At 40.1% G+C, this 25,318-nt stretch overlaps 2 protein-coding genes across 6 annotated transcripts in view; one reads left to right on the forward strand and one right to left on the reverse strand.

The window, feature by feature from the left end:
• Positions 1-1,788: 1,788 nt before the first annotated feature.
• Positions 1,789-17,947, reverse strand: LOC135102328 (carcinine transporter-like). The gene is made up of 13 exons (XM_064007384.1): positions 17,068-17,947; positions 16,213-16,402; positions 13,802-14,023; positions 11,291-11,443; positions 11,031-11,134; positions 10,581-10,735; positions 8,627-8,795; positions 8,398-8,524; positions 7,915-8,039; positions 5,996-6,210; positions 5,004-5,185; positions 4,374-4,552; positions 1,789-3,724 (listed from the first exon to the last, which is right to left on the reverse strand). The coding sequence occupies exons 2-13, from the start codon at positions 16,378-16,380 to the stop codon at positions 3,481-3,483; spliced, it is 2,043 nt and encodes a 680-aa protein (XP_063863454.1). The 5' UTR covers positions 16,381-16,402; positions 17,068-17,947; the 3' UTR covers positions 1,789-3,480.
• LOC135102329 (mRNA cap guanine-N7 methyltransferase-like) overlaps positions 5,006-25,318 on the forward strand; it is a 41,582-nt gene continuing 21,269 nt past the window's right edge. The window contains exons 1-2 of one of the 5 annotated variants that reach the window (XM_064007389.1): positions 5,006-5,209; positions 25,172-25,302. In XM_064007389.1, the coding sequence (XP_063863459.1) occupies positions 25,239-25,302 (64 nt within the window). In that variant the 5' untranslated portion in view covers positions 5,006-5,209; positions 25,172-25,238. Of the gene's footprint in view, positions 5,210-21,853; positions 21,995-22,385; positions 22,409-23,587; positions 23,773-25,171; positions 25,303-25,318 lie in introns of those variants that run through there. The other 4 variants (XM_064007385.1, XM_064007387.1, XM_064007388.1 and 1 more) reach the window with 4 other exon arrangements.

Below are 25,318 nucleotides of genomic sequence, written 5' to 3' on the forward strand. Positions count from 1 at the left end.
ACAAATAAAAAATCTATTCTTTTTGTAGTTGATACCACCCTAAATGTGATTGGAAAAGATCCTTTGGATATAATTGATATAGCCGATAATGATTTAGAAACATTTTACTCAATGTATAAGTAATAGATTGACAGTTTATTGAAACAAAACATACTACATGCTTTTCATCAAAAACTAATGAATATATGTATTACCCATACTACATGCTTTTCATAAAAAACTAATGAATATATGTATTACCACCTGTAACTATACATCACAGTAACATAAATAGAACCAAACAACACACATTCCTAGGCATAATATATGATGGTGAATTGTCCTTCAAACCTCAAATAACAAATCTGATACTTGAATTATCTAGAATTGTATCTCTTATATCAAACTAGAGATTTCATGCCAAATTACATACTAAGACTTACATATAATACCTATGTTCTATCACACCAGCAATGTTGTATGCCTGTCTGCTGCGACACTTCTCCAACACACTACCATTATTTAGACTGCAAAAGAAGATCATGAGGATCATAAGAAAGAGCAATTATTTTGAACATACCCAGCCTCTTTTTAAAGACACAAACTTTTATAAATATTTGATAATAGTAAGCTACAAATTGGTATACAGTAAAATCCCTCTCATCCGGCATTCGAGTATCCAGCAGCTTCAAGTATCCGGCACATTTTTCCCCGAGCCTTAAAATCAATAAAAAATCAATGTGTACTCATAAAATTGATTAAAATTCCCGAGCGAGGCATACTTTGTCTCCTCGCCACCAGAGCGCACTGCTTCGCGCCACCCGCGGCCCACTGCACTGTGTTTACTCAGTGACTCAGTCCCGCGTGTGCACTGTTTATCGCCTGACGCCTTCATCATGCCTAAAGTTATAGAAAAGAGGAAGCGTATTGTGCTTACACTTAAGCAGCTGATCAGATCAGCTGATCTTTGTTATGGTAAGATGCGTGACTGTAGGGTGGTGATTGTGGACATAATTTCACTTCTATTCAAGTATCCGGCATGTCAGCGGTCCCGTTGATGCCGGATAAGAGGGATTTTACTGTATATACGTTTAAATTATTACACAATGGAAACAATAGTTCTATAATCCCAACATGACTATCTTACATATGCACACATGAGATGATCTCTGCACACCAATACATAAACTCTGTTTTTCACCATTCATTATCTTACACCGATTCTAAGGTAAAGAATTTACTTCCTTGTCACATGAAACTTTTACACACTGCACTTCTTTAAGAAATACTATAAGCAACACAATGATTGCTCAATATTAGATTCTTATTGTCATTTTCATTTTCAGTACTTAAATGAGTATTTCACACAGTTCACAGGTGAACGCAAAAGGTGACATTATTACATTTAAGGTTATCACCTAGGGAAGTACACCTTTAAAAAATTTGATTTTCTGCTACTTTGTTATTTGGCGGAAAAAAGTATAGTGTTAAGAGGGATATTTATTTAATCACACAAAAAAAATAAAGACAAAGTTTTAAACACCATTTTAAAGCCCATGTGTCACTAACTGCTTTAAATGCCAGTCTTCTATGTAAAACATTGTTTATACATAAATCTTTATGTAACTTTGAATCAACTGTTACTTATCCAAAATTCACACCTTACCTTCTATAATGCCTGCTCTGCTTCAAGTAACTCTCAAGGCAGCTACCTCAAATGACCCACCCAGCTTCTGCAATATAAACCTCACCAAAGTTGCATTCCTTAGCCTATACCTTTTCGAGCATTAGGAGAATGAAAAGTCTGCGATGAGTTTTTTGGTTTTATTCCTTTGTAATACATTTCTGTAAACTGAGGCTCTCTAACACTCCAGTGAGCTGTGTGTACTTTGTAGGTACTCCAGCCTGTAACAGCACACATACTGACTCATCACTGCACTCACCTACTTGTATTGCTTTTAAACTATATTGTAAACAACTGTACTTTTCTCATAGACACTCAGCAAAGCTACAAATATCAGTACATCTAGAGACTCAATACACACCAAAAGACGGGGCATAAAAGGAAAGTCATGCTTACATTATGTTAAAAAGAGTTATATCATCATATCCCTGGAAGGGGATTTGGTACTCCCATTGTCAGGAGAGCAGGGAGGGAGGGAAGATAGCTCCTCCAATAAATCCCTTCAGAGGAGTTGCCCTTGCTGCCTTGCTTCTTGTCACAAGTCTTCATAGTAGTATGAATAACACACAACCAAACAAATGTTAATACCTTCTGCTTAACAATACATATCTTGAGATCAAAGTGCCATGAACAAGCTTTACCTGCACTTAAAGAGAAGAAATGTCATCATCTGCTAGCCTAACAGAATGGCATGAGAGAACAGGGCTGCCATCATCTGCCTCCCTAACACTGTGACATGTGAGATCACTTACTTTGGTATTAGTTTATATTAATCCTCCATCCTCCAAGAGTTTAACAAATGAGTCTTTCACCACATTAAGAAGCATAGTGGTGCCATTCTTATATAAACTTCTGAATGGAATATTTATAACTGAAATATTTATATCAAGGGATTATTCATTATTCAATATAGCAATGTGTATTTTTTTTGTAGTATGTATTAATGCAGTAGCAAAGTAGCATCATGAGGGAGATGCCTGGTGCCTAACATAAGATTGTTGATGCACTAGTATGCCTACAATTCACTATAAAGCAGAGCTATATTTGTGTTGTCCTTCATAACAATAGCAAGTGCACGTCATACAGAAGAAAATATTCCTTATTAACTCCGTGTAAAAGGCAGCTGTGACCCATAATGAGAAGCCATTCCCTAAAAAAACCTTGTCTAGTAGAAAGTTGTTACTAATTCAGAAATTCATAGGGGAAATTGTTCCCTACAGAATGTGGATAGAAGGGAGAAAGTTAACTTGGCTTCTTGACTTTCATCCCTTTCCTTGAGTGTGAAGCTGCCCAAGAGTTACAGTGTATTAGGAAAGGTAGGCTGGGCAATCAGAGAGAGAGAGAGAGAGAGAGAGAGAGAGAGAGAGAGAGAGAGAGAGAGAGAGAGCATAATATTTGGATTGCGAATACTGGAGAACAACTTCATGATCTGAAAGCAATTTCAAGAAGACCCGTATTTTGAAACACCTCACCCTCGCATTAGGAGTTTTCAGAAGCTAATGAGAGGAGTAGGCAGGTTCTCATGGTGCCTTTTCCTTTGATGATGATGAAGAATCCATGTTAAACTATCTATACCCTGAACGTATGTAATCTACATAGTAAGCTACATCCAGGACATAAGCTAAACTCAATGTAAGCTACACCCACAACATAAGCTACACCGAGGACATAAACTACATGTAAATTGTAAACTACACCCAGAATGTGAGCTATGCCCAGAACGTAAGCAACACACAGCATGTAAGCTACACCCAGGACGTAAGAAACATGCAGGACACAAGCAACATACAGGACATAAGCTACACGCAGGACATAAGCTACACCCAAAATGTGAGCTTCATGGCCCCAGATGCGTCTGTAATGATCGGAGTATCCATGACACTGGTCTGGCGTCTGAGCAGAGACTGGCCCCTGCCCAGGGAACCCAAACGACGCAAGGGTGTGGCCTCGTCTGCCACACCCCTCTCCACTCCCCCAGCCACAGACCCTCGACGGCCCAGGCTCTCCACACTCACTATCTCCTCCTCTGGAACCATGTCCTCCTCTTTGAGCTCCTTTGTGCTGGTGAAATTGCAGACAACAGTTATTATTACTGTCGGTATTATTATTATTATTATTATTATTATTATTATTATCATTATTATTATTATTATTATTATTATTATTATTATTATTATTATTATTATTACTATTAGTAATGGTAGTAGTGTATTGGTATGATAATTATTCATTATCATAAAATTTTTTTGTAGAGGCATGAGAATGTAAATCCTAACCTCTAATGTAATTACCTAGTTGTATTGTACAAGGCATGAGCCAAAAGCTCATTTTGTGCTGTCTCCATAACCATATTTATCCAGTTTCTCTTTAAACATGTGTACACTGTTCATGTGTGTGTGTGTGTGTGTGTGTGAGGAATTAGATGGAAACTGTAATAACATATTCTCTCACAGCCACAAAAGAAGCTTATAATAGGTAGTAGTAGTAGTAGTAGTAGTAGTAGTAGTAGTAGTAGTAGTAGTAGTAGTAGTAGTAGTAGTAGTAGTAGTAGTTGTTGTTGTTGTTATTGTTGTTATTGTTGTTGTAATAATAATAATAATAATAATAATAATAATAATAATAATAATAATAATAATAATAATAATAATAATAATAATAATAATAATATGAAATAAAAAAAAATAAATAATAATAATACATCTCAACTTACCCCTCTGGGACACAGACGAGACAGTCATTCCAGGAGAAATCTTGGCCGAAGGCTTCTCCCTCGGCCAAAGTATTGGGTAATTTCTGTTGGAGGGTCTCTGGCAGTCTGAATGTGAGCACCCCGCCTAAGGCAGACACCACGCCCATGATGAGTAGCGGCAGCACCAACATTTCCGTGCCCTGTGTACGTAAAGCGAGGGATGAAGCCTTTCCGTGGCTTGATTCTCGCAGCTAGTGCCAACAAGTGACGTAAGAAAAAAAAAAAAAAAAACGCGCGGGGCATTTGTAATAAAAAAATAAAAATAAATAAATAAATAAAAAAAAAAAAAAAGACAAATTCTGGGAGATACTGGTACATGAATTTTATAAGCGAGTAGAGACTTTTGGTACTGAACATGTTCAATTCCGTAGCCTCTTACGTCATAATTATGACCTTGTTACCAAGCCAATGTCTGTCAGTCAGTCAGTCAACCAATCAATCAGTATTACCTCATCCTCTGAACAGTTCCATACGATCCCAGAAGTGGTGGCAACAGAGCCACAAACACTCAAGCACTCAGTCAATTAATTACCCCCCCAAAAAAAAAGCCTGCATAGTGGACTGACCGTTGTCCAGAAACATTATACCCACCAGGTAATTAATGAATGGGATGATGACAAGTCCCAAGCCGCCGACATAGGCCGAGAACCCGATGCCCACTCCGCGCACCTCAGTTGGGTACTGCTCAGCGGCAAATGGGTAGATGATGAGGAAGGCGGCAGACTCCGCAAACTTGGCTACCAGATACAGCACCAGTGTGGCCATGGAGGCGCCTGTGAGGGAGAGAGGGAAACAGAGTATGTGTTATACTTTCTTTCTCTTCTTCTTCCTCTTCTTCTTGTTCATTTTCTTTTCTTCTTCTTCTTCTTCTTCTTCTTCTTCTTCTTCTTATTATTATTATTATTATTATTATTATTTTTGTTACTGTTGTTATTGCTGCTGCTGTTGTTGTTGTTGTTGTTGTCATCAATCATCATTATCATCATCACCATCACCATCACCATTATCACCGTCATCATCAACATCTGTCAGCCTATGGACATTCAAATGAGAGAGAGAGAGAGAGAGAGAGAGAGAGAGAGAGAGAGAGAGAGAGAGAGCGAAGGGAAGGAAGGTATCACAAGCTAAGTGCATCCTGAAACCACACGTACGTCAGTGATGGGTGATCAACAAAACATGAAAAGATGAAAGAGAAAAATAGATAATGAAGTGGAAAATTTAAATATAACAACAAAATAACTATGAATTCATTGATCAGTATACAAATAGATACTGAACAGAAAAGAAGAATAAGTGGGAACCGATACAAAGGTAAATCCCTCGACTATCATTACTGAAAGAAATTATGCAACAGTTAATATTATACAGCAATGCTACCACAAAGTGCGCATCACGACAGTCATCCTGCAAGTCATTCAGAACCAAATGCCACTGCTATACAATGCAAAGCAAAAACTAAGAGACTTGAAAAGGGAATTGCCCTCAATGAAGATATACCTGAGGAATTGCCATTAAAGTGACCAAAGATTTTTTTTTTTTCTACTACATCTGTATCTGTGACAAGAATTAGACTACGGACATACCTTCGGGCATCAAGACAGTGCAGATGGAGAAAATGCCACCCACAATCATGCCCATGCCGAGGATCCAGCGGCGGCCCCAGCGATCCATCACCACCCAGCACATGAGGTAGGAAGGCACCTCTACGGCGCACGCCAAGAAGAAGGAGAGGTACTCATCCTCACCCATTGCAGGGCCGTAGTAACTCAGGCCCACATACACCGTCTCGTTGGCGAACCTGTCAAGGTACAGAAATCATGGAACACTGTTAAACTAAATCATCCTGCGCCGCCACGAGAGAGGGTGGGTGACTAGAATATGAAGCCGACTAATAAACCCTAAAGAGAGAGGGAGAGAAAAAAATGCAAATTTGCAAGTAAGAAAGAAGAAATAGATGTCGAAGATATTACAAACTTAAAAAAAATAAATAAATAGAATGATTGAGAGGGAGGGTCAGTGAATAGTGACAGAAATCAGAAACAAATGAAAGTGAAATCAGACTGGTAAAGTGAAAACTTATTGAAAATATACCAACAACAAACAGAAGTGAAAAGACACAATAGGGAACTGTAGTAAAGACAGTTCCCGTAAAAAAAAAAAAAAAAAAAAAGTCGGTTGCACATGCGTTGTAAGTTACAAGTGCCACGTGTTTGTATGTACAAGAACTGGTGGTGGTGCATGCTGAGCTCATCACCAGCGGAGGTGCATCAAGAATGGAAAAATGGTAGACGTGTGATGCGTATAAGTGTTTACGTCTTCAAAGTGTCTGATTGAAATTACTTTAGAAAATGGCATCAATGAAAATCATTCGCACCTCTCTTTAAACACATCATCAGTGGAAATAATTTTAGTAACTATCAAACTGCCATCAATGAAAATAATTCGAGTAACTTCTGTTGCACCATCAGCGTAAATAATTGAAGTAACTAAAAATGCGTCATCATTGTAAATATACAGAGTAACTTTACAGTAATGTCATCACTGTAAATAATTTGCAACATCCTCAGTGGAAATAATTCGAGTAGTTTAACAGTAACGTCATCAAATGTAGATAATTTCCAAAACTTTGCAATAATGTTACCAATAGAAATCATGTAAGTATGCATTATATATACTTATGTATTCACGTGCTAACACCCTCTTATAGTACACACATTCAGAAACTTAAGTTCTGATTTGTCCATAAAATCTACGGAGAACGTTATCCATTTTTAATTTACTAGGTGTTTACATTGTACTGTATGTAATATCACGATTTATCAAGAATTCCATTAAACCTTTTCATGAAGAATTAATTCTCATTTAAGTGGACTGATTTGTTGTTGTCAAGAAGGATCATTCACTCTTCTGCAGCTATACATTTGTGTCCTGTTATAGATATTTGTTAAACTGTTTGATGAAGTTAGTTGTAACCAAGGTGGATTGATTTGTTGGTCTCAGGCAGGATCATTCCTTCTAAAACAGTTGAAAGGAAAATGTAGAAGGTTATACAGCTATGTGTTATCGGCCATAAAGAAGCTGTAATCATCACCGTTTTGTAAAGAAGAAGAAAAATAGGAACAACAACGCTAACAACAACAACAACAACAACAACAACAACAACAACAACAACAACAACAACAACACAGCAACAACAAGGCAGATACCAACAAACACTGTTAGTTGTAAAGAAGTGGCTATAACCACCTTCCAGCAAAGAAGAAAGCAGACACAGACACTGCCACTTACAGTACAAAGAAGCAGTAATCAACAACAGTTAATGAAGATGATGATGATGAGTGACATGAAGACTTGTCCTCTCCTTCATTAACACCACCGATGTGTGTTATGTCCAGGGTGTACAAGTGTGAAGCTCGCGGCTACTGTATCGACAAGGTGGCGGCAGTAGGAGATGGAGTACATGAATGTGTTGTATACAGAGTTCAGGGAGACCTGTACTCACCATACTATAGTGATAAGGATTGCCTTCAGTCTCATGTTGGGGGTGTGACACATGCTGAAGAAACCTGAGCTGGTATGGTACTGTGCTGAGCTCACGCTGAGGGCCTGCTGAGCCAACATACGATCCTGCCATGCAAGGAAGCCATCAAGAACATTTTGATGTGCATGAAGAAACAGGCCGAAAAAATAGAACAGTAAATAGAGTTGTAGTGTGCGCCATGCAGTGACTGAGGCAATACAGTGTGCACTATAGTGTATTATCGTGTGTGTCACTAACCTGTAAGTCAACGGAGTATATTTATTTATCTATTCATTATTATTTTTTTTTTATTTGGTGTGTGTGTGTGTGTGTGTGTGTGTGTGTGCGCGAAGCAGAAGTAGTTGAGACAGATGGTAGGTCAAGCTTATGGCGTCTCTGCAGCCACCCACGCCTCCAAGCCCGTCAAGCCCCAAGACCACTCTTATACGACAGGAAACTACTGACCTGGAGCTTCTGGAGGAAAGACTCTGGCAATTCTGTCTTGTTGACCTCCGCCATCTTGACGAGAATGGTTCTGGCCTCTTGAAGACGGCCCTGGGACAGCAGCCAGCGAGGAGACTCCGGCAGGTACCTTGATGGCAGGCAGAGACAGGCAGCGTCAGGCCAACAGTTCACTGAGACAACCAAGTGACATCACATCAGCGTCTAACAAGTCAGCCTGCTTCTCACTTACCACCAGTACACGATGTAGGTGAAAAAGGGCAGAGAGGTAACCAGGCACAGGTACACCCAGTTCCTGACCAGGTACGCTACACCCGCTAACAGCAGCATCCCGCCCACGTAGAAGAGACACGTCATCACAGTCACGAAACTGCGATAACTCGGCCCCACCAACTCCAGTGCTGTGGGGAGAGGGAGCGTGCTGGGAGAAAAGAATAGAAGGACTTCGAAGCGTGGTATGGGAGACCGGAAGGGAAAAAAAGGTTGCATGGTTAGGGAGAAATGAATAGGAGGACTTCTAAGCGCGTTATAGTGGAGGGCGAGGGACGATAGGACTGCAGATATGGCGTTATTGCATTAGAAAGGCTCAAGAGGGATAGAGAGGTGGCGAGTTACAGCAATTGAAAGAAAAATAAATCAGAATGTAAACAGTACAAGGAGACGAGAGAGATCAAATAAGACGTGAAAGAACTGCAAAACACACACACACACACACACACACACACAAGTGAGAGAGAGAGAGAGAGAGAGAGAGAGAGAGAGAGAGAGAGAGAGAGAGAGAGAGAGAGAGAGAGAGAGAGAGAGAGAGAGAGAGAGAGAGAGAGAGAGAGAGAGAGAGAGAGAGAGAGAGAGAGAGAGACCTATGGTGTAGACTAGCGAGGATCAGTGACCTTATAATAAACATGGAGAAATTGCTGGAAAAGGAGGAGGAAAAGAAGACGAAGAAGAGGAAGACGTAGAAGAAGAAGAAGAAGAAGAAGAAGAAGAAGAAGAAGAAGAAGGAGAAGAAGAAGAAGAAGAAGAAGAAGAAGAAGAAGAAGAAGAAGAAGAAGAAGAAGAAGAAGAAGAAGAAGAAGAAGAAGATGATGATGATGATGATGATGATGATGATGATGATGATGATGATGATGAAGAAGAGGAAGAAGAAATATAGTCGTAGTGAGGTTGGCTGACGGCCATTTAAAAACTCGACTGGGCAAGATTTGTTGAAGATACAAGATTCAACAAGCCTCAGTTATATATATATACATATATATACATATATATATATATATATATATATATATATATATATATATATATATATATATATATATATATATATATATATATATATATATATATATATATATATATATATAATTTTTTTTATGCTTTGTTTCCTCTATGAAAGAAAGAAGCCTTCGTGTGGCCTCGGGCGTTCAAACATTCAAGGAAGTAGGTGGAGAAATGCACCGAAGACGATGGCGTGATGTATGACCTCACGATTCACCGATAGGATAGGTAACATGGAAGAGAGAGAGTCAGTGTTTCGGAAGAGGAAAATGCCCACTAGTGGAAGAAATATGAAGTCTTGACATGATACCGAATATGGGAGATTATGAAAATTTAGTGAAAACTCAAAATAAATAACGGGAAGGCTGGAGGAAAGGCAGAAATGGGACATGACTATGGTGTAAAAATATGTTAAAGAAATAAACGTAGATTTGTGTCACAAAGGAAAATCCAACGTTAAGAGGACACAACAAGAAACTTAACAAAAGAAGAGGTGATAAGGCCCCGCTAAAAAATACTTCCTAATAGGCAAAAAGATTAGAATGTGGTCTGTGTAAACAATATCTGTGAATTTAAGGAAAAGCGATAATTTGGAATTGAGAGACGGAACGTTGCGAACGACCCAATCTTGTATAAAAATACAAATAAGTATGCACACACACACACACGCACACACACACACGGCGAGGCAAATGGGCGAGCCCTTAATGTGTAGCCTCTAGCAGCAAGTAGGTACGGGATGTAACCCGAGGGGTTGTCACCTCGCTGTCCCGGTGTGTGATGTGTCAGTGGTCTCAGTCCTAACCGAAGGTCGGTCACTATGAGCTCTTTCCATAGGGGAACGGCGGGCTGGATGACCAGCAGACGACCGTAGGTGAATCACACACATACAGACATACACACACACTTACAAATGATGAAAGGTATCTGGTAGATGGCCGGCACAGTGAGGCCCACAAGGAAGCGACAGGCCACCCAGCTCCAGTAGTCCGGGGCGAAGGCGGTGATGAGTCCCGACACTTGCTCCAGCGCCAGGCACACCAGAAACGATATCCGCCGACCAAACCTGTTCCCACGAGCGAGCAAAACAAGGAAAGGACGGTTGACTGAATGAGTTCGGACGCTGCAAGTAAATCAGGTAACGTCCCAACTATTTATTCATTTATTTATTTATTTATTCATTTATACATTTACTTATTCATTTACTTTTTTTAAGATAGGAAATGGAGTAGCAATGAAAAGGTTACTTATATTAATTTATTCTATTTATTATTGGCGATTCATTAGTTTTAGTAGCTCTTGCCTAATGTGAGAGAGAGAGAGAGAGAGAGAGAGAGAGAGAGAGAGAGAGAGAGACTTACTTGTCTGAGATGGTGCCGAAGACATAGACGCCAATAATGCCACCGATATTGAGCACAGAGAGGCCGATGGTTGGGTAGATCCTCCGCTGACACACCAGGTCGTACTGCACCGAGGGAAGGAAGAGGAGGAGGAAGGGGATATAACTTCTGATGGGGGCGTGTAAAGGAAATAAGGTACATGTATACTTCCATATAGTCTCTCTCTCTCTCTCTCTCTCTCTCTCTCTCTCTCTCTCTCTCTCTGATGTGGCCAGACTCACATCTATCACAATGGAGGAGTAGATCTCTGAGGTGTCGTACGTCCAGCCATTCATGCAAGCCACCACGGGCCACCTTGGGTCTGGCTGCGTAGTGTCTGGCGTGTAGTTGGTGACCAGATACTGCATACACTGGCTGAAGCTTCCATCAGCTTCCTGGGGAGAACAGTTCTTTCAGTATATTCTAGTAAATGTCTAAATGTCTAATATTTTTTTACATCGGATAACCCATGTACATTTTACGGTACAGATCGTGTGATAGACTTTAATGTTAATTAACATACTGCTTGCTTCTCATTTAAAGCCCGTATTCTCAAATTTCTCGTTTTTTTTTATTTATTTTTTTTCGTCAACTTTTCACAGTCTGTAGTGAAATCACTGGAGAGGTTTCAGGAAAGCGTTCATAATTTCAGTGACAGTTTCGATAAGCAATCTTTTTTTTTTTTTTTTTTATGTAGGAAGGACACTGGCCAAGGGCAACAAAAATCCCCCCAAAAAATATACCCACTGAAATGCCAGTCCCATAAAAGGGTCAAAGCAGTGGTCAAAAATTGATGAATAAGTGTCTTGAAACCTCCCTCTTGAAGGAATTCAAGTCATAAGAAGGTGGAAATACAGAAGCAGGCAGGGAGTTCCAGAGTTTACCAGAGAAAGGGATGAATGATTGAGAATACTGGTTAACTCTTGCGTTAGAGAGGTGAACAGAATAGGGGTGAAAGAAAGAAGAAAGTCTTGTGCAGCGAGGCCACGGGAGGAGGGGAGGCATGCAGTTTGTAAGATCAGAAGAGCAGTTAGCATGAAAATAGCGGTAGAAGACAGCTAGATATGCAACATTGCGGCGGTGCGAGAGAGGCTGAAGACAGTCAGTTAGAGGTGAAGAGTTGATGAGACAAAAAGCTTTTGATTCCACCCTGTCTAGAAGAGCAGTATGGGTGGAACCCGCCCACCCCAGACATGTGAAGCATACTCCATACATGGACGGATAAGGCCCTTGTACAGAGTTAGCAGCTGGGGTGACAAAAGCTGGCGGAGACGTCTCAGAACACCTAACTTCATAGAAGCTGATTTAGCTAGAGATGAGATGTGAAGTTTCCAGTTCAGATTATAAGTAAAGGACAGACCAAGGATGTTCAGTGGAGAAGAGGGTTACAGTTGAGTGTCATTGAAGAAGAGAGGATAGTTGTCTGGAAGGTTGTGTCGAGTTGATAGATGGAGGAATTGAGTTTTTGAGGCATTGAACAATAACAAGTTTTCTCTGTCCCAATCAGAAATTTTTGAAAGATCAGAAGTCAAGCATTCTGTGGCTTCCCTGCGTGAAATGTTTACTTCCTGAAGGGTTGGGCATCTATGAAAAGACGTGGAAAAGTGCAGGGTGGTATCATCAGTGTAGGAGTGGATAGGACAAGAAGTTTGGTTTAGAAGATCATTAATGAATAATAATAAGAGAGTGGGTGACAGGACAGAACCCTGAGGAACACCACTGTTAATAGATTTAGGAGAAGAACAGTGACTTTCTACCACAGCAGCAATAGAACGGTCAGAAAGGAAACTTGAGATGAAGTTACAGAGAGAAGGATAGAAACCGTAGGAGGGTAGTTTGGAAATCAAAGCTCTATCAAAAGCTTTTGATATGTCCAAGGCAACAGCAAAAGTTTCACCAAAATCTGTAAAAGAGGAAGAGCAACACTCAGTAAGGAAAGCCAGAAGATCACCAATAGAGCGGCCTTGACGGAACCCATACTGGCGATCAGATAGAAGGTTGTAAAGTGATAGATGTTTAAGAATCTTCCTGTTGAGGATAAATTAAAAAAAACTTTAGATAGGCAGGAAATTAAAGCAATAGGACGGTAGTTTAAGGGATTAGAACGGTCACCCTTTTTAGGAACAGGTTGAACGTAGGCAAACGTCCAGCAAGAAGGAAAGGTAGATATTGACAGACAGAGCTGAAAGAGTTTGACTAGGCAAGGTGCAAGCACGGAGGCACAGTTTCGGAGAACAATAGGAGGGACCCCATCAGGTCCATAAGCCTTCCGAGGGTTTAGGCCAGCGAGGGCATGGAAGACATCATTGCGAAGAATTTTAATAGGTAGCATGAAGTAGTCAGGGGGTGGAGGAGAGGGAGGAACAAGCCCAGAATCGTCCAAGGTAGGGTTTTTAGCAAAGGTTTGAGCGAAAAGTTCAGCTTTAGAAATAGATGTGATAGCAGTGGTGCCATCTGGTTGAAATAGAGGAGGGAAAGAAGAAGAAGCAAAGTTATTAGAGATATTTTTGGCTAGATGCCAGAAGTCACGAGGGGAGTTAGATCTTGAAAGGTTTTGACATTTTCTGTTTATGAAGGAGTTTTTGGCTAGTTGGAGAACAGACTGCAAAATCTACACCCCCCTTTGGAAAAAAAATGAATTAATAAATAAATAAATAAAAATAAAAGATTACGACTGATAATCTTTGTGACTTCTGAAAATAGTCCTGATGAGAGAACAGAACGTTTAAGAATCAAGCATACGTAACTCTCACCCTGGGAATGGATATGTTCCTGGCCTGCAGCGGCGTGAGACCCTCTTCCTCCAGAGCGGGCACGCGACACCAGTGTGGCGGCACGGGGCTCATAAATAACTGATTGAAGGCGTGGAAGCCGCAGGGGATGCACGCCGGCAGGCAAATGAGGAAGATAAGCAACTTCTGATAGCGGCCGAACTCACCGACGTGAGGCAATAAGTCATCAAAGTCCATGGATTTCTGCAAGAGAAGGACGAACAGTATAGTCTGTCATCCTTGCAGTGCGTGGATGGTCAGGAGAAAGACCAGGAAGACGCAGAACATGCAATGAGGATGAAGGAATGGATATGATTAGATGGACGAGAGGTCACGAGTGAATGGGGCTGAAAAGAACAAGGAGGAAAATAAGAAAATGACTAGAACGACGAGAACAAAGCCAAGCTGCATCCCCATCACGTCACTCTCAGAAAAAGTTTGCCAGTCTTTCCCTCACACTGCTTCACCCGCGGCATCTTTATATATCGTGTATCCTCAAATCATCCTGGACGCGTGGGGGCTGCTACACAACGCCGCCAAACATCGTACTTTTGCATGTAGCAGGTATCAATTCGTTGCGTTCATTCAGTGCTACATGTTATTATTTCTTTACTTTCTATCCGACCAGCTAGCTATATCATAGCTATATAGGTTTTTCTGTGTGTGTGTGTGTGTGTGTGTGTGTGTGTGTGTGTGTGTGTGTGTGTGTAGCACTTTTCTTACGGATAAAGCTTGCTTCACGTGAGCGTTTATTTATTTATTTATTTATTTTACTGATTTATTTATTAGTATTTATTTGTTTATTTATTTATATTTATATTCTTATTTAGTAATTTATTTATTCATTTATTTAATTTTATTTCATGTTATTTATTTATCTATCTATTTTTTGCTACTACTACTATTCTTACTATGTAATACAACAACAACAACAACAACAACAACAACAACAACAACAACTACTACTACTACTACTACTACTACTACTACTACTACTACTACTGCTACTACTACTACTACTACTACTACTACTACCACCACCACCACTACTACTACTACTACGCAGTAATACTACAACAACAGCAACAGCAACAACAACAACAACTACTACTACTACTACTACTACTACTACTACTACAAGTCGTCATCGAGTTACGACTATCCAACTTACGAGTGACCAACTTTACGACCATGACCGCTTTCAGCTGTTGGCCAGCTGAACGCAACAAATGGATTTAGTAAAAACTCCTCCTCCTTCTCATTCGTGTCGTCACTAAAACTCGCTTCCTTGCCAGTCTCACTCAACAGCTCGTCAAAATGGTCCCCATCATCGTCAGACATTTCTAAATAAAAGGTTGAATTTGTATACGATGTGTAAAAGATGATAACAGTACAGTACTAAGACAGTGGTGATGCAATGATTATAACAAATAACAAATAGTGATACGGTAATATATAATTTAAAGATGGCTACATTATCATCACACAGTATAACATGTACATATGTAATTATTACATAGGCCGACTTACGACCAAGTCGACTTACGACCTGCCGGTTACAACCGATTGCGATTGTAAATCGACGACGACCTGTATTTATTTTTAATAGGTTTATATAGCGAGACTACAATGTTGCCTTGGTGGAGTACTTGTGCGTACATATCAAATGTATATGCTGTACTTTTCTGCCAGACAACTTTGACTCGGTAGATCGTGTCACGGGAAAATTAATTACAGAATGTAAATAAGTGTTGTAATATTCATCATAATAAAAATATGACAATGACTTTGACTGGAGGTCTTTGCATGATTTTGGTAAAGGACGCAGTGGTTTCCAGGCAGTCATACCTTCATCACCTGCCTTGTCCTCTCTACCTGCGTAAGATACCCACAGCCTTACAATTTCGTCATTTGTCCCTCTTCCGATCTCCCATAGCAGCAGCAAGTCTGTCTTGTGTCTGTTATGCTACATTATACTTCTGCCGGTCACAACGAACACTCAAGGTAAACCAACCGTAATGTGTTACCAAATCTGTATTTTTTTAGATCATGCATTTATCTGCAGCTTAGCAAACTATCTCTGTTCGAGAAACGTATTTATTAAAATTATTCTTATCAGTGAAAAGAGGGGCGGGTTGAAGCGTGGGCAAGCATTCTTACTGACCTTAGTTTCACAGCTTTGGAAATTTTGAGCCAAACCAGTAATTGTTTCGCTGACTAAGTGAGGAGCATCGAGGGCCAACCAGCGTGAATGGTTGTCATCTCCATCTGCTTAAGAAGTTCGAAGTTTTAAGCATCTTACGTCTCTCTCTCTCTCTCTCTCTCTCTCTCTCTCTCTCTCTCTCTCTCTCTCTCTCTCTCTCTCTCTCTCTCTCTCTCTCTCTCTCTCTTACCTCGGAGGGCTTGGAGTGACGCATTTTCTTGAAGGCGTCCCGTCTGGCCTGGGCTTCGGGACTCACCGAGGACCTTCCCTCCACTTCCTCCTCCTCCTCCCGCGGCTCCTCCACCTCCATGATGTCGCTGTGGTCACTTCGCTTCAGCTCCAGCTTTTGTTTCCCCATCTTCCGTCAACTTTAGTCAGAGCTGTTCAGTGTTTTCAGGAATCCACCAACTTGATCAGAAAATGAGGCGAACATTACTAAACAACCTATTTTCTAAAGAACCGTGTCATGTAGAATATTGTGGCACTTGTTCAGAAACTTGTATTCATCCTTCCAGAATGTGAGTGCAAGGAAAAAGGTATCCCTAGTAGTCTAATCTCTGGTCACTTTTTTTTTTCTTTTTTTTTTCTTTAGCGTTCTTAATGCCTTCCAACCATCACTTCACCTCCACCCCCTAAAAAATCAGATTTAAATGTTTTTGTGTGATTACCCAAACGGCTTTTCTCTCGCTTTGTGAGCTAGTTATACATATATATATATATATATATATATATATATATATATATATATATATATATATATATATATATATATATATATATATATATATATATATATAAATTCATTCGTACATTCAAGATACACTGTGTTGTAGAAAATCTGATAAAAGTAATGCCATACTTACTTCTATGCTTGTAAGTTAAGACATGGAATAGACAGAACTGTCATTACAAAAGATGTCTACATTTCATGTCTAGTTGTCTGCTGAATTGCACATATTTGACATAAACTACGAGCAGCATTTTCCCCTTAAAATTTCTGCTACGTGAATAAACATACAGTCCGCCGAGTGACACCTTTACTGACCTTCCCGGCCCTCCTCTGTCGTTTCGCGGCCGTAGTGTATGTTGTGCAGACTCGACCACTCAATATGTTGCTTTCCTTCCTTCGTGACGTGTGTCGCAATACAAACGTCTCTTTGTGGGAAGTAATTGTTATGTTCCCCTGATCATCGAGACTCACTGCCTCACCGTCTAACCATCACAGCTCCAGCAAAATACTCATCGTCTTGTTGGCTGGTGAATAAGTTTGCCACCACAAATAACAGTTCAATAAACACACTTGTAACACACTTCATGATATGTGATTATTCATGTAATTTTTATGTGCTTTCTTCTTCTTCTTCTTCTTCTTCGCTTTATTCAGAGACCATGTATCAGTTTGTGTAGCGTGGACTTAAGTCGGTCCCATTTCATCAAGTGCACCATCATTATCTGACGAGGCGCCTTGGTCGTGAGATGTCCTCATGGTTTTTGGTAGCGTCATTGCACATATTAAGCACGTTCTTCACTCACATTTCTCTGGTGTGGCTGGTAAGTGCCGATACACACTCGACTGCCACCACTCACCCGGCACCTCTCCTTTGCACACACACAAACACACGCACGCACATGCCAACACACACTACTGATGAATGTTCACGACGACCCGCTTTCTGCTTGGCAAGTCTATCTGCCTCAGGATCGAAAGAACACCTAAGTGTTTCTTAGTTACAATGAGACGTGCTGTGTGAGGAGTGTACGAAGGGAGCACAAGGCAGGCCAGCCATAGTTGGGAAGAGCAGTAGCAACAAAAGCAGCAAGGGAAGGGCGGCTTGGGGACCGTCAGGAGCTCTTGTGTGCTTAGCGTGAGGGGCGGAAGCCTGCCAAGTGCTCACGAGTAGTCAGTGGCTATGACCGCTGAACGGTGTGGACGGACGCCCCAGAGGTGATTGTCGTGGGCAGCAAGTCACCATTATTAAGTATTCAGGTGAAGATAAGAATTGCCGATTGTCTGAACTAACATTACATCATTTCATTCTAACGTTAATTACTTATCTGAGTCCTGCAGTACGATTTTGTGCAAATGGAAAAAAAAAAGTCAAAAGTAAGGCTAAATAATAATATCAAGCAAATGAACCATGAAATACATTAAGTAAAATGTTGATCACTGGTAGTTCTGGATTGTGAAACCGTAATACACCATGACCCTGATTTTAAGAATGTACATTACATCATTGACCGTTAGAAGAGCTTGAAGTACAAATTAGTTATGTATGGTGATAACTCTGTACGAGAGGCATATCTGACGAAGTAGTAGTAGTACGAAGTAGTGCTATGGGAGCGTTCCATTCACGCTGTGTGAAGTCAAAAGTTTATTGTCTCATTAATTCCCTTTCTTCAATCGACTGTATTCAATCTTTCACACGCCGCAGCAAGCTTCCATTGGTTGTTACGCTCTTCTGGATTCACGAACTCCTGCGGCCTCGTTGCCTAAGACTTTTTTTTTCTTTCTTTTCTTTTACCCTTACTGTGTATACCTTATCACTGGGGAATTAACATATATTTTAATTCTTCAGCCCTTTCGCGCACGTAAACCCTGAAACTACCTGCCAAACTGTGTTGCTGATCTTTTCTACGTTTTGAGGCAGCACTATTCCAAGACAAGAATGCCAAGACCTCCAGAAAGAATTTGCCCAACCCGATTAGAAGTCTTTTCTATTAGCTAATGTAGTAACGTTTTATGAGCTTTATATATATATATATATATATATATATATATATATATATATATATATATATATATATATATATATATATATATATATATATATATATATATATATATATATATATATATATATATATATATATGTGTGTGTGTGTGTGTGTGTGTGTGTGTGTGTGTGTGTGTGTGTGTGTGTGTGTGTGTGTGTGTGTGTGTGTGTGTTTTATCAATCTGTGTTGGTCACACTCAGACTTTATACACACACATACACACACACACACACACACACACACACACATAACATCAATAGTGGCAGAGTTCCGTATAGGAATAATTTGAATACTTTTTGGTGGTAAGTGTTTATTCATGCCTTCTTGCAACACTGAAGTAATTAGATACAAAACTTAATATAAAGGGGAAAATAGATACGCTGTATTGTTACACACACACACACACACACACACACACACACACACACACACACACACACACACACATAAATATATATATATATATATATATATATATATATATATATATATATATATATATATATATATATATATATATATATATATATATATATATATATATATATATATATATATATATATATATATATATATAAATAATATGGATGTCTTAAGTTTGCTTAGTGAGGTCGGTCAGAGGCATTTTGAAAGAAAAAAAATGCCATATTGGGCTGAGACTGTATGCGCATAGCTCACCCAGCCGCTCATCCTTCCCTCGGGTTGATAGATTCAAAGTCAAAGAATTTCTTATAGTCAGAGGAGTTAGGTGAGAGGTATACAGCACAGTTAAATTTAGTTTGAGAGTGACTCTGTAGTCGTAGCCAGATGGTGGAAAACTCAGATGATTCAAGAGCGTGGGCACGAGAGCAGGTTAAGTCATTGCGCACATAAACGCAACATCCAGCTTTGGATCGAAAATGAGGATAGAGAAAGTAGGAGGGAAGAGAAAAGGGACTACTGTCAGTTGCCTCATACACCTGAGTTTCAGTGAGGAAAAGAGGATAAGGTTTTAGAAGAGGAGAGGTGGTGTTCTACAGATTGAAAATTAGATCTTAGACCGCGAATGTTACAGAAGTTAATGAAGAAAAAGTTGAGGGGGGTGTCAAGACACTTAGGGTCGTCGACAGAAAGGCAGTCCAACCTGGGGACATTTATGGTCCCCTCTCCAGATGGGGACTCCGAGGCTGGTGTAGGAGTCGCCATGATAATTTTGAAATTTTTGAGTGAAGGGTGTGTGTGTTATTAGGTGCTTGTAGTTTTGTGTGGAGGAAGAGAGTTGTCTTTAGAGGGCAGGCTGTGACTGCCCCCTTGTGTTGTGAGACATAAAGGGAAACGTTCAGTGGGATCACAGCTGGGTTTAATGATAAGTTCACAGCACCCCGTGAACAGTGCTTTAGACCTCACTGGGAGTAATTATCGTTTCGGCAGGTGTCTACTGCCTCCTCCTACCTCGTGGCTTCCAGTGCATAATCTACTACGATCCATCACACTAGAATATTTTATCGGTATCATGTGCTATTTGTGCTGCGTTATGACTTTTGCTGTGCATTTTTATCTTGCAATTTATTTGGCATAAAAACGCCTTGTACTCTTGTTTTAGGCCTCTAGCGTTGTCCTAGTATTTTTTTTTTTTTTTTGTGGCCTGTGATTCGCTGTGCTGACGTCACAGCTATGTCAGTTTTGTGATTTGCCACTGTACTCTTTTCTAATGTCACTACTATGTGAGTTTTGTGATTCGCCACTGTACTCTTTTCTAATGTCACAACTATGTGAGTTTTGTGATACGCCAGTGCGTACTCACTTCTGACGTCATTGTTCTGTGAGCCTTGCGATTGGCCATAGTGCATACATCACGTGTTTTACACATGTAAGCGCGTCTTTATTATGTAAATCATGTGCTTCAATGTGTCTGCATTATCCCATGTGCTTTGTTCGTTGTAAGGACGCCGCGAGATGGGTGGCCGAGCAATGTGGCGGACGCTTCGCCTGCCCCTACATTACATGGCGCGCCTTTCCCCTCACTTTTCCCGTCACTGGTACCTGACGCCAGCCTCTAGCCGCCTCGGCTATCACCACGTGGGAGTGAGGACAACCCTCACCCCTTTGTCTCCGCGGTGCCCGGGCCTGCTCCACGGCCGGGTGGGCTCCTAGGACCTCACGAACCCTTTACCTTTCTAGCCTCACGACCTCCCTTCACCTCACGAGTCCCAGCCTGACCTGAGCCGGCCTAGCAATCACCCCAACATCAGAGTTCTGTCCGCCTGTCTTCGGTGGCGGACATGTGACTCGCTGGCAGCTCATCATATCATTTGTACAGTTTTATTTTATTAATATATCTGCAGCTGCTTTACAACGAGTTTATCTTCATTCTGGGCACCACCTATACTCAGTACTTGAAGTAGAAGCATATATTTCCTAGTACATGCAGCACCAGCAACAACAACAACAGTAGCGATAGTAGTGGCAACAACAGCAGCAGTGCAACAGTGAATTGGCAGAATTAATGTTATGGATGGATGGGTTGTGTTCGCGTCTGCAGACTACCGTAGTACACATTTCTTAAGGCTTCATCGCGGGCGGGGCTTCGCAGGTCCTCGGAAGGGAGACTATGTAATCTTGACATTCTTGAGCCATGCATTATTGCGATGATGAAAAGAATAACTCAGTTACGTTTCCTTCACTTGCACTACAAGCTGATCTGAAAATGGGTAGTAGTAAAATATTGAAAATTCGTGTTGAAGCGATGACATCATTATTAATAACAATCGCAATGCATGTTGGGAGACAAACATGAGAGAAATGAAGAAACTAAGAAAACAAGAAAAGAGCAGTGTTAAAATATTAAATGAGTGGGAGGATAAAAGAAGGCGGTCTTTTCTTTCTTTTCTCTTATCTTACAACAGTAGGACCATATCTAAACTGATTCCTTACTTATTTTTATCGCTAAGACAGTTTGACTGGTTAATTTATTGGATTATTGATTTATTTCATTATTTTCTTTAGTACCTTATGAAAATATCGTTGTTGTTTCTAATTCCAAGAAATATTTTCTCATTTCATTTTTTTTTATTGTATACTGGTATAAATGTTGCATTGTTGGTTATTTATTTTATGAGTGTTGTGGACCACCAAGTGAGCCGTTGGACAGGCGAATTGTGGCAGTCCTCGGCAAAGTTGGCTTGTGTTTACACGGCAGTGGCTGAAACAACTGGTGGGTACGTGCGGTTTTTTTGTGCCTTCTGAGCTTTGTATCGCATCTACATAAGAATGTAGGAAAACAAGATGGCTAGAAGCCATCAGGCCTGCAAATGGGAGTCCTTTTGTGAATTATAATTATTTCCATTTTTCATCCCCATCTATAAATTTGTCAGATCTTTTAAAGCTCCCTAGTGACTTAACACAAACAACCTGATTACTGAGCCCATTCCATTCACCTACCACTCAGTTTGGGAACAAATTCTTTTGTATCTCCTTAAATGTGTTTCAAACTTGAACCCATTATTTCTTGTTCTATCCTGATTACTGATCCTGATAATTTTTCTTAAGTCACCCTTGTTATATCCCCAATGCCACCTCGAAAGATGCAGCAGTCACGAATGAGGGAGTCCGAGGCAGGATAGGAAATAAAGGTGACGAGACGATGTGTCTCCTTTGTAAGGATTTGCATGCAGAAGTGAACATTTAACTTTCATGGAATTGTAGTATACAAATGAGTTTATGAATTTTGTGCTCTGTATTATTAAATAGAGGGGTGGGTATTATTCCAGTTTCACTACAAACTCACTTCTACTTTCGTGACTTGTCTCATTGGCTAAAACTGCTTGTGCTTGGTATTTTGAACCCAATATATATGTGTCGCAGATTAACAGTAACTCCATCAGCGATACTCACATTTATTGGTTTAGTTAGATTAGGATGCTAATAGCAAGAGCAGGATGAAGAACATGGCAACCATCACAACAAGAACAGCAGCAGTATTGCAGCTACCTATTTATTTTTGGTGGTAAGGTATTTGGCTGTGTTTTAGCCTTAGGCTCTATTTCAGCCCCAAGAAAATAAGAAATAGGGCTGCAAAACTCTTTTTAATATTTACCCTCTGTTCCTTATGGTAGGGGGAGGGAGGATTTGCAAAAAAATGCCCACTGACATGTTGGTCCCCAAATAGGGTCCAAAACAGTGGTCAAAAATTAAAGGATAAGTGTCTTGAAACCTCCCTCTTGAAGGAATTCAAGTCGTAGGAAGGTGGAAATACAGAAGCAGGCAGAGAGTTCCAGAGTTTATTAGAGAAAGGGATGAATGATTGAGAATACTGGTTAACTCTTGCATTAGAGAGGTGGACAGGGTGAGAGAAAGAAGAAAGTCTTGTACAGTGAGGCCACGGGAGAATGGGAGGCATGCAGTTAACAAGATCAAAAAAGCAGATAGCATGAAAATAGCGGTAGAAGATGCAACATTGCAGCAATGAGAAAGAAGCTGAAGGCAGTCAGTTAAAGGAGAGGAGTTGATGACATAAAAAACTTTTGATGGTAGATTATTTAAAAACACATCAAAACTTATCAGAAAAAAATAGTTTCATCTGCCATATGGAGTTTGTTGCTAAACTGGAAATTTAGAGAGGGGTGAAGGAAGGATGCTCTTGATCAACACAACATGATAGTTGGTGGTGGTTTATAAGTTTGTCCTCCTCCTCCTCCTCCTCCTCCTCCTCCTCCTCCTCCTCCTTGCAACATGGTTTCAGAACCAAGTGTTCCTGCTTAACAAACTTGCTAGACTTCTTTTATGAAGTATTTAACTCGTATGACGAGACAAAAGCTGTTGATATTATGTACCTTGATTTCCAGAAAGCTTTCGACACTGTTCCCCTTAAGAGACTCATCAGTAAAGTAAAAGCTCACGGCATTGCCAGAAACAACCTGAAATGGCTGAGAGACTGGCTCTCTGACAGAAAACAGCGTGTAGTGATAAATGGAAAAGAGTCACAGAGTGGCAAAAGGTAAATAGCGGTGTTCCTCAAAGCTCTGTATTAGGACCAGTACTTTTTATAATGTACATTAATGATATGGATGAAGGGATAAATTGCAAATTAAGTAAATTTGCAGACAACACCAAAATAACAAGTAGAGTAATGTTTGTGTCACAATGGCAGGAACTGCAGTGTGACCTCAATAAACTAACAAGCTGGGTAGAAAAATGGCAGATGAGATTCAATATAGAAAAGTATAAAATTCTACATATCGGAAGCAACAATGTTCAGGCGAGATATGTAATGAATAACATGCCACTGTCAAGCACCAATAAAGAAAAAGATCTTGGTGTCATTGTGTCAAACGACCTAAACCCGAGTCAACACTACAAAGAAACAGTAAAGGCGGCAAATAAATTAGTAGGGTTCATTGGAAGAACCTTTGAATTTAAATCAGAAAAGGTTATACTTGCCTTATATAACTCACTGGTGCGTCCTCATCTAGAATACTGTGTACAGTTCTGGTCACCATATTACAAAAAAGACATTGAAAAAGTAGAAAAGATACAGTGCAGTCACAAAGATGATTCCAAGACTGCGTAATAAACTGTATGAGGAATGACTGGAAGAACTAAACCTATTTAGTTTAACAAAGTGCAGGATAAGAGGAGACCTGATTGAAGTGTTCAGAATTTTTAAAGGATATAGTAACATTGATGCACATAAATATTTTACCATTGATCATTCTAGCCTAACAAGAAATAATGGATTCAAGATTATACCCAAACGTTTTAAATCACATGAGGCCAAACATTTTTCTTTAATCGTACAGTAAATATATGGAATAAACTTCCTGCAGAAATCGTAAACAGCAATTCTATTGAATCATTCAAAAATAAAATAGACAAATATTTAAAAGCAAATCCCCAACAAGCTCTCTTCTTGTCTGAATAATTACTAAATTCACTAATAAACTCTTATAGTACACACACCAATTATATTATAAATTGTATTAACTTTCAGATAGGCATATAGAGTTCACCATAGGGTGAATAGTAGAACTTCCTTTCAACCTTTCCTATGAAAATTCCATGTCAATTTTTCCATACTGCATGGTACTTTTCCCAACTATTTCCATGCCAGCGCAAGCTGGAGGTAGTGGTGGGTGGGGAGTAGCCTTCTATGCTGTCCTGTCTCTCTTCCCTGTAGCTAGTTAGAAGTAGTTACCAAACAGCCTTGCAAGGACCAAAAGGTCTGTTGCTGTTTGGCTTTCCTTTGTATTCCTCCTCCTCCTCCTCCTCCTCCTCCTCCTCCTCCTCCTCCTCCTCCTCCTCCTCCTCCTCCTCCTCCTCCTCCTCCTCCTCCTCCTCCTCCTCCTCCTCCTCCTCCTATTTATCACACCATCATTAAAGTTGTGTCTGTGTTCCAGTTTCCTCAGAATTGTTTGCAGAGTAACACGCCCCATTGTTACTCCCCACACCTCACACACCCACAAGATGGCTGACCCAGATGTTGTGTCTCCCCATAAGAAACAAGCTGTTGAAGGAGACTCTAGCCTTGGTAAGTTGTCTGCAAT

Source organism: Scylla paramamosain, chromosome 7 (genome assembly GCF_035594125.1).
Source record: "Scylla paramamosain isolate STU-SP2022 chromosome 7, ASM3559412v1, whole genome shotgun sequence".
Classification (NCBI taxonomy): domain Eukaryota; kingdom Metazoa; phylum Arthropoda; class Malacostraca; order Decapoda; family Portunidae; genus Scylla; species Scylla paramamosain.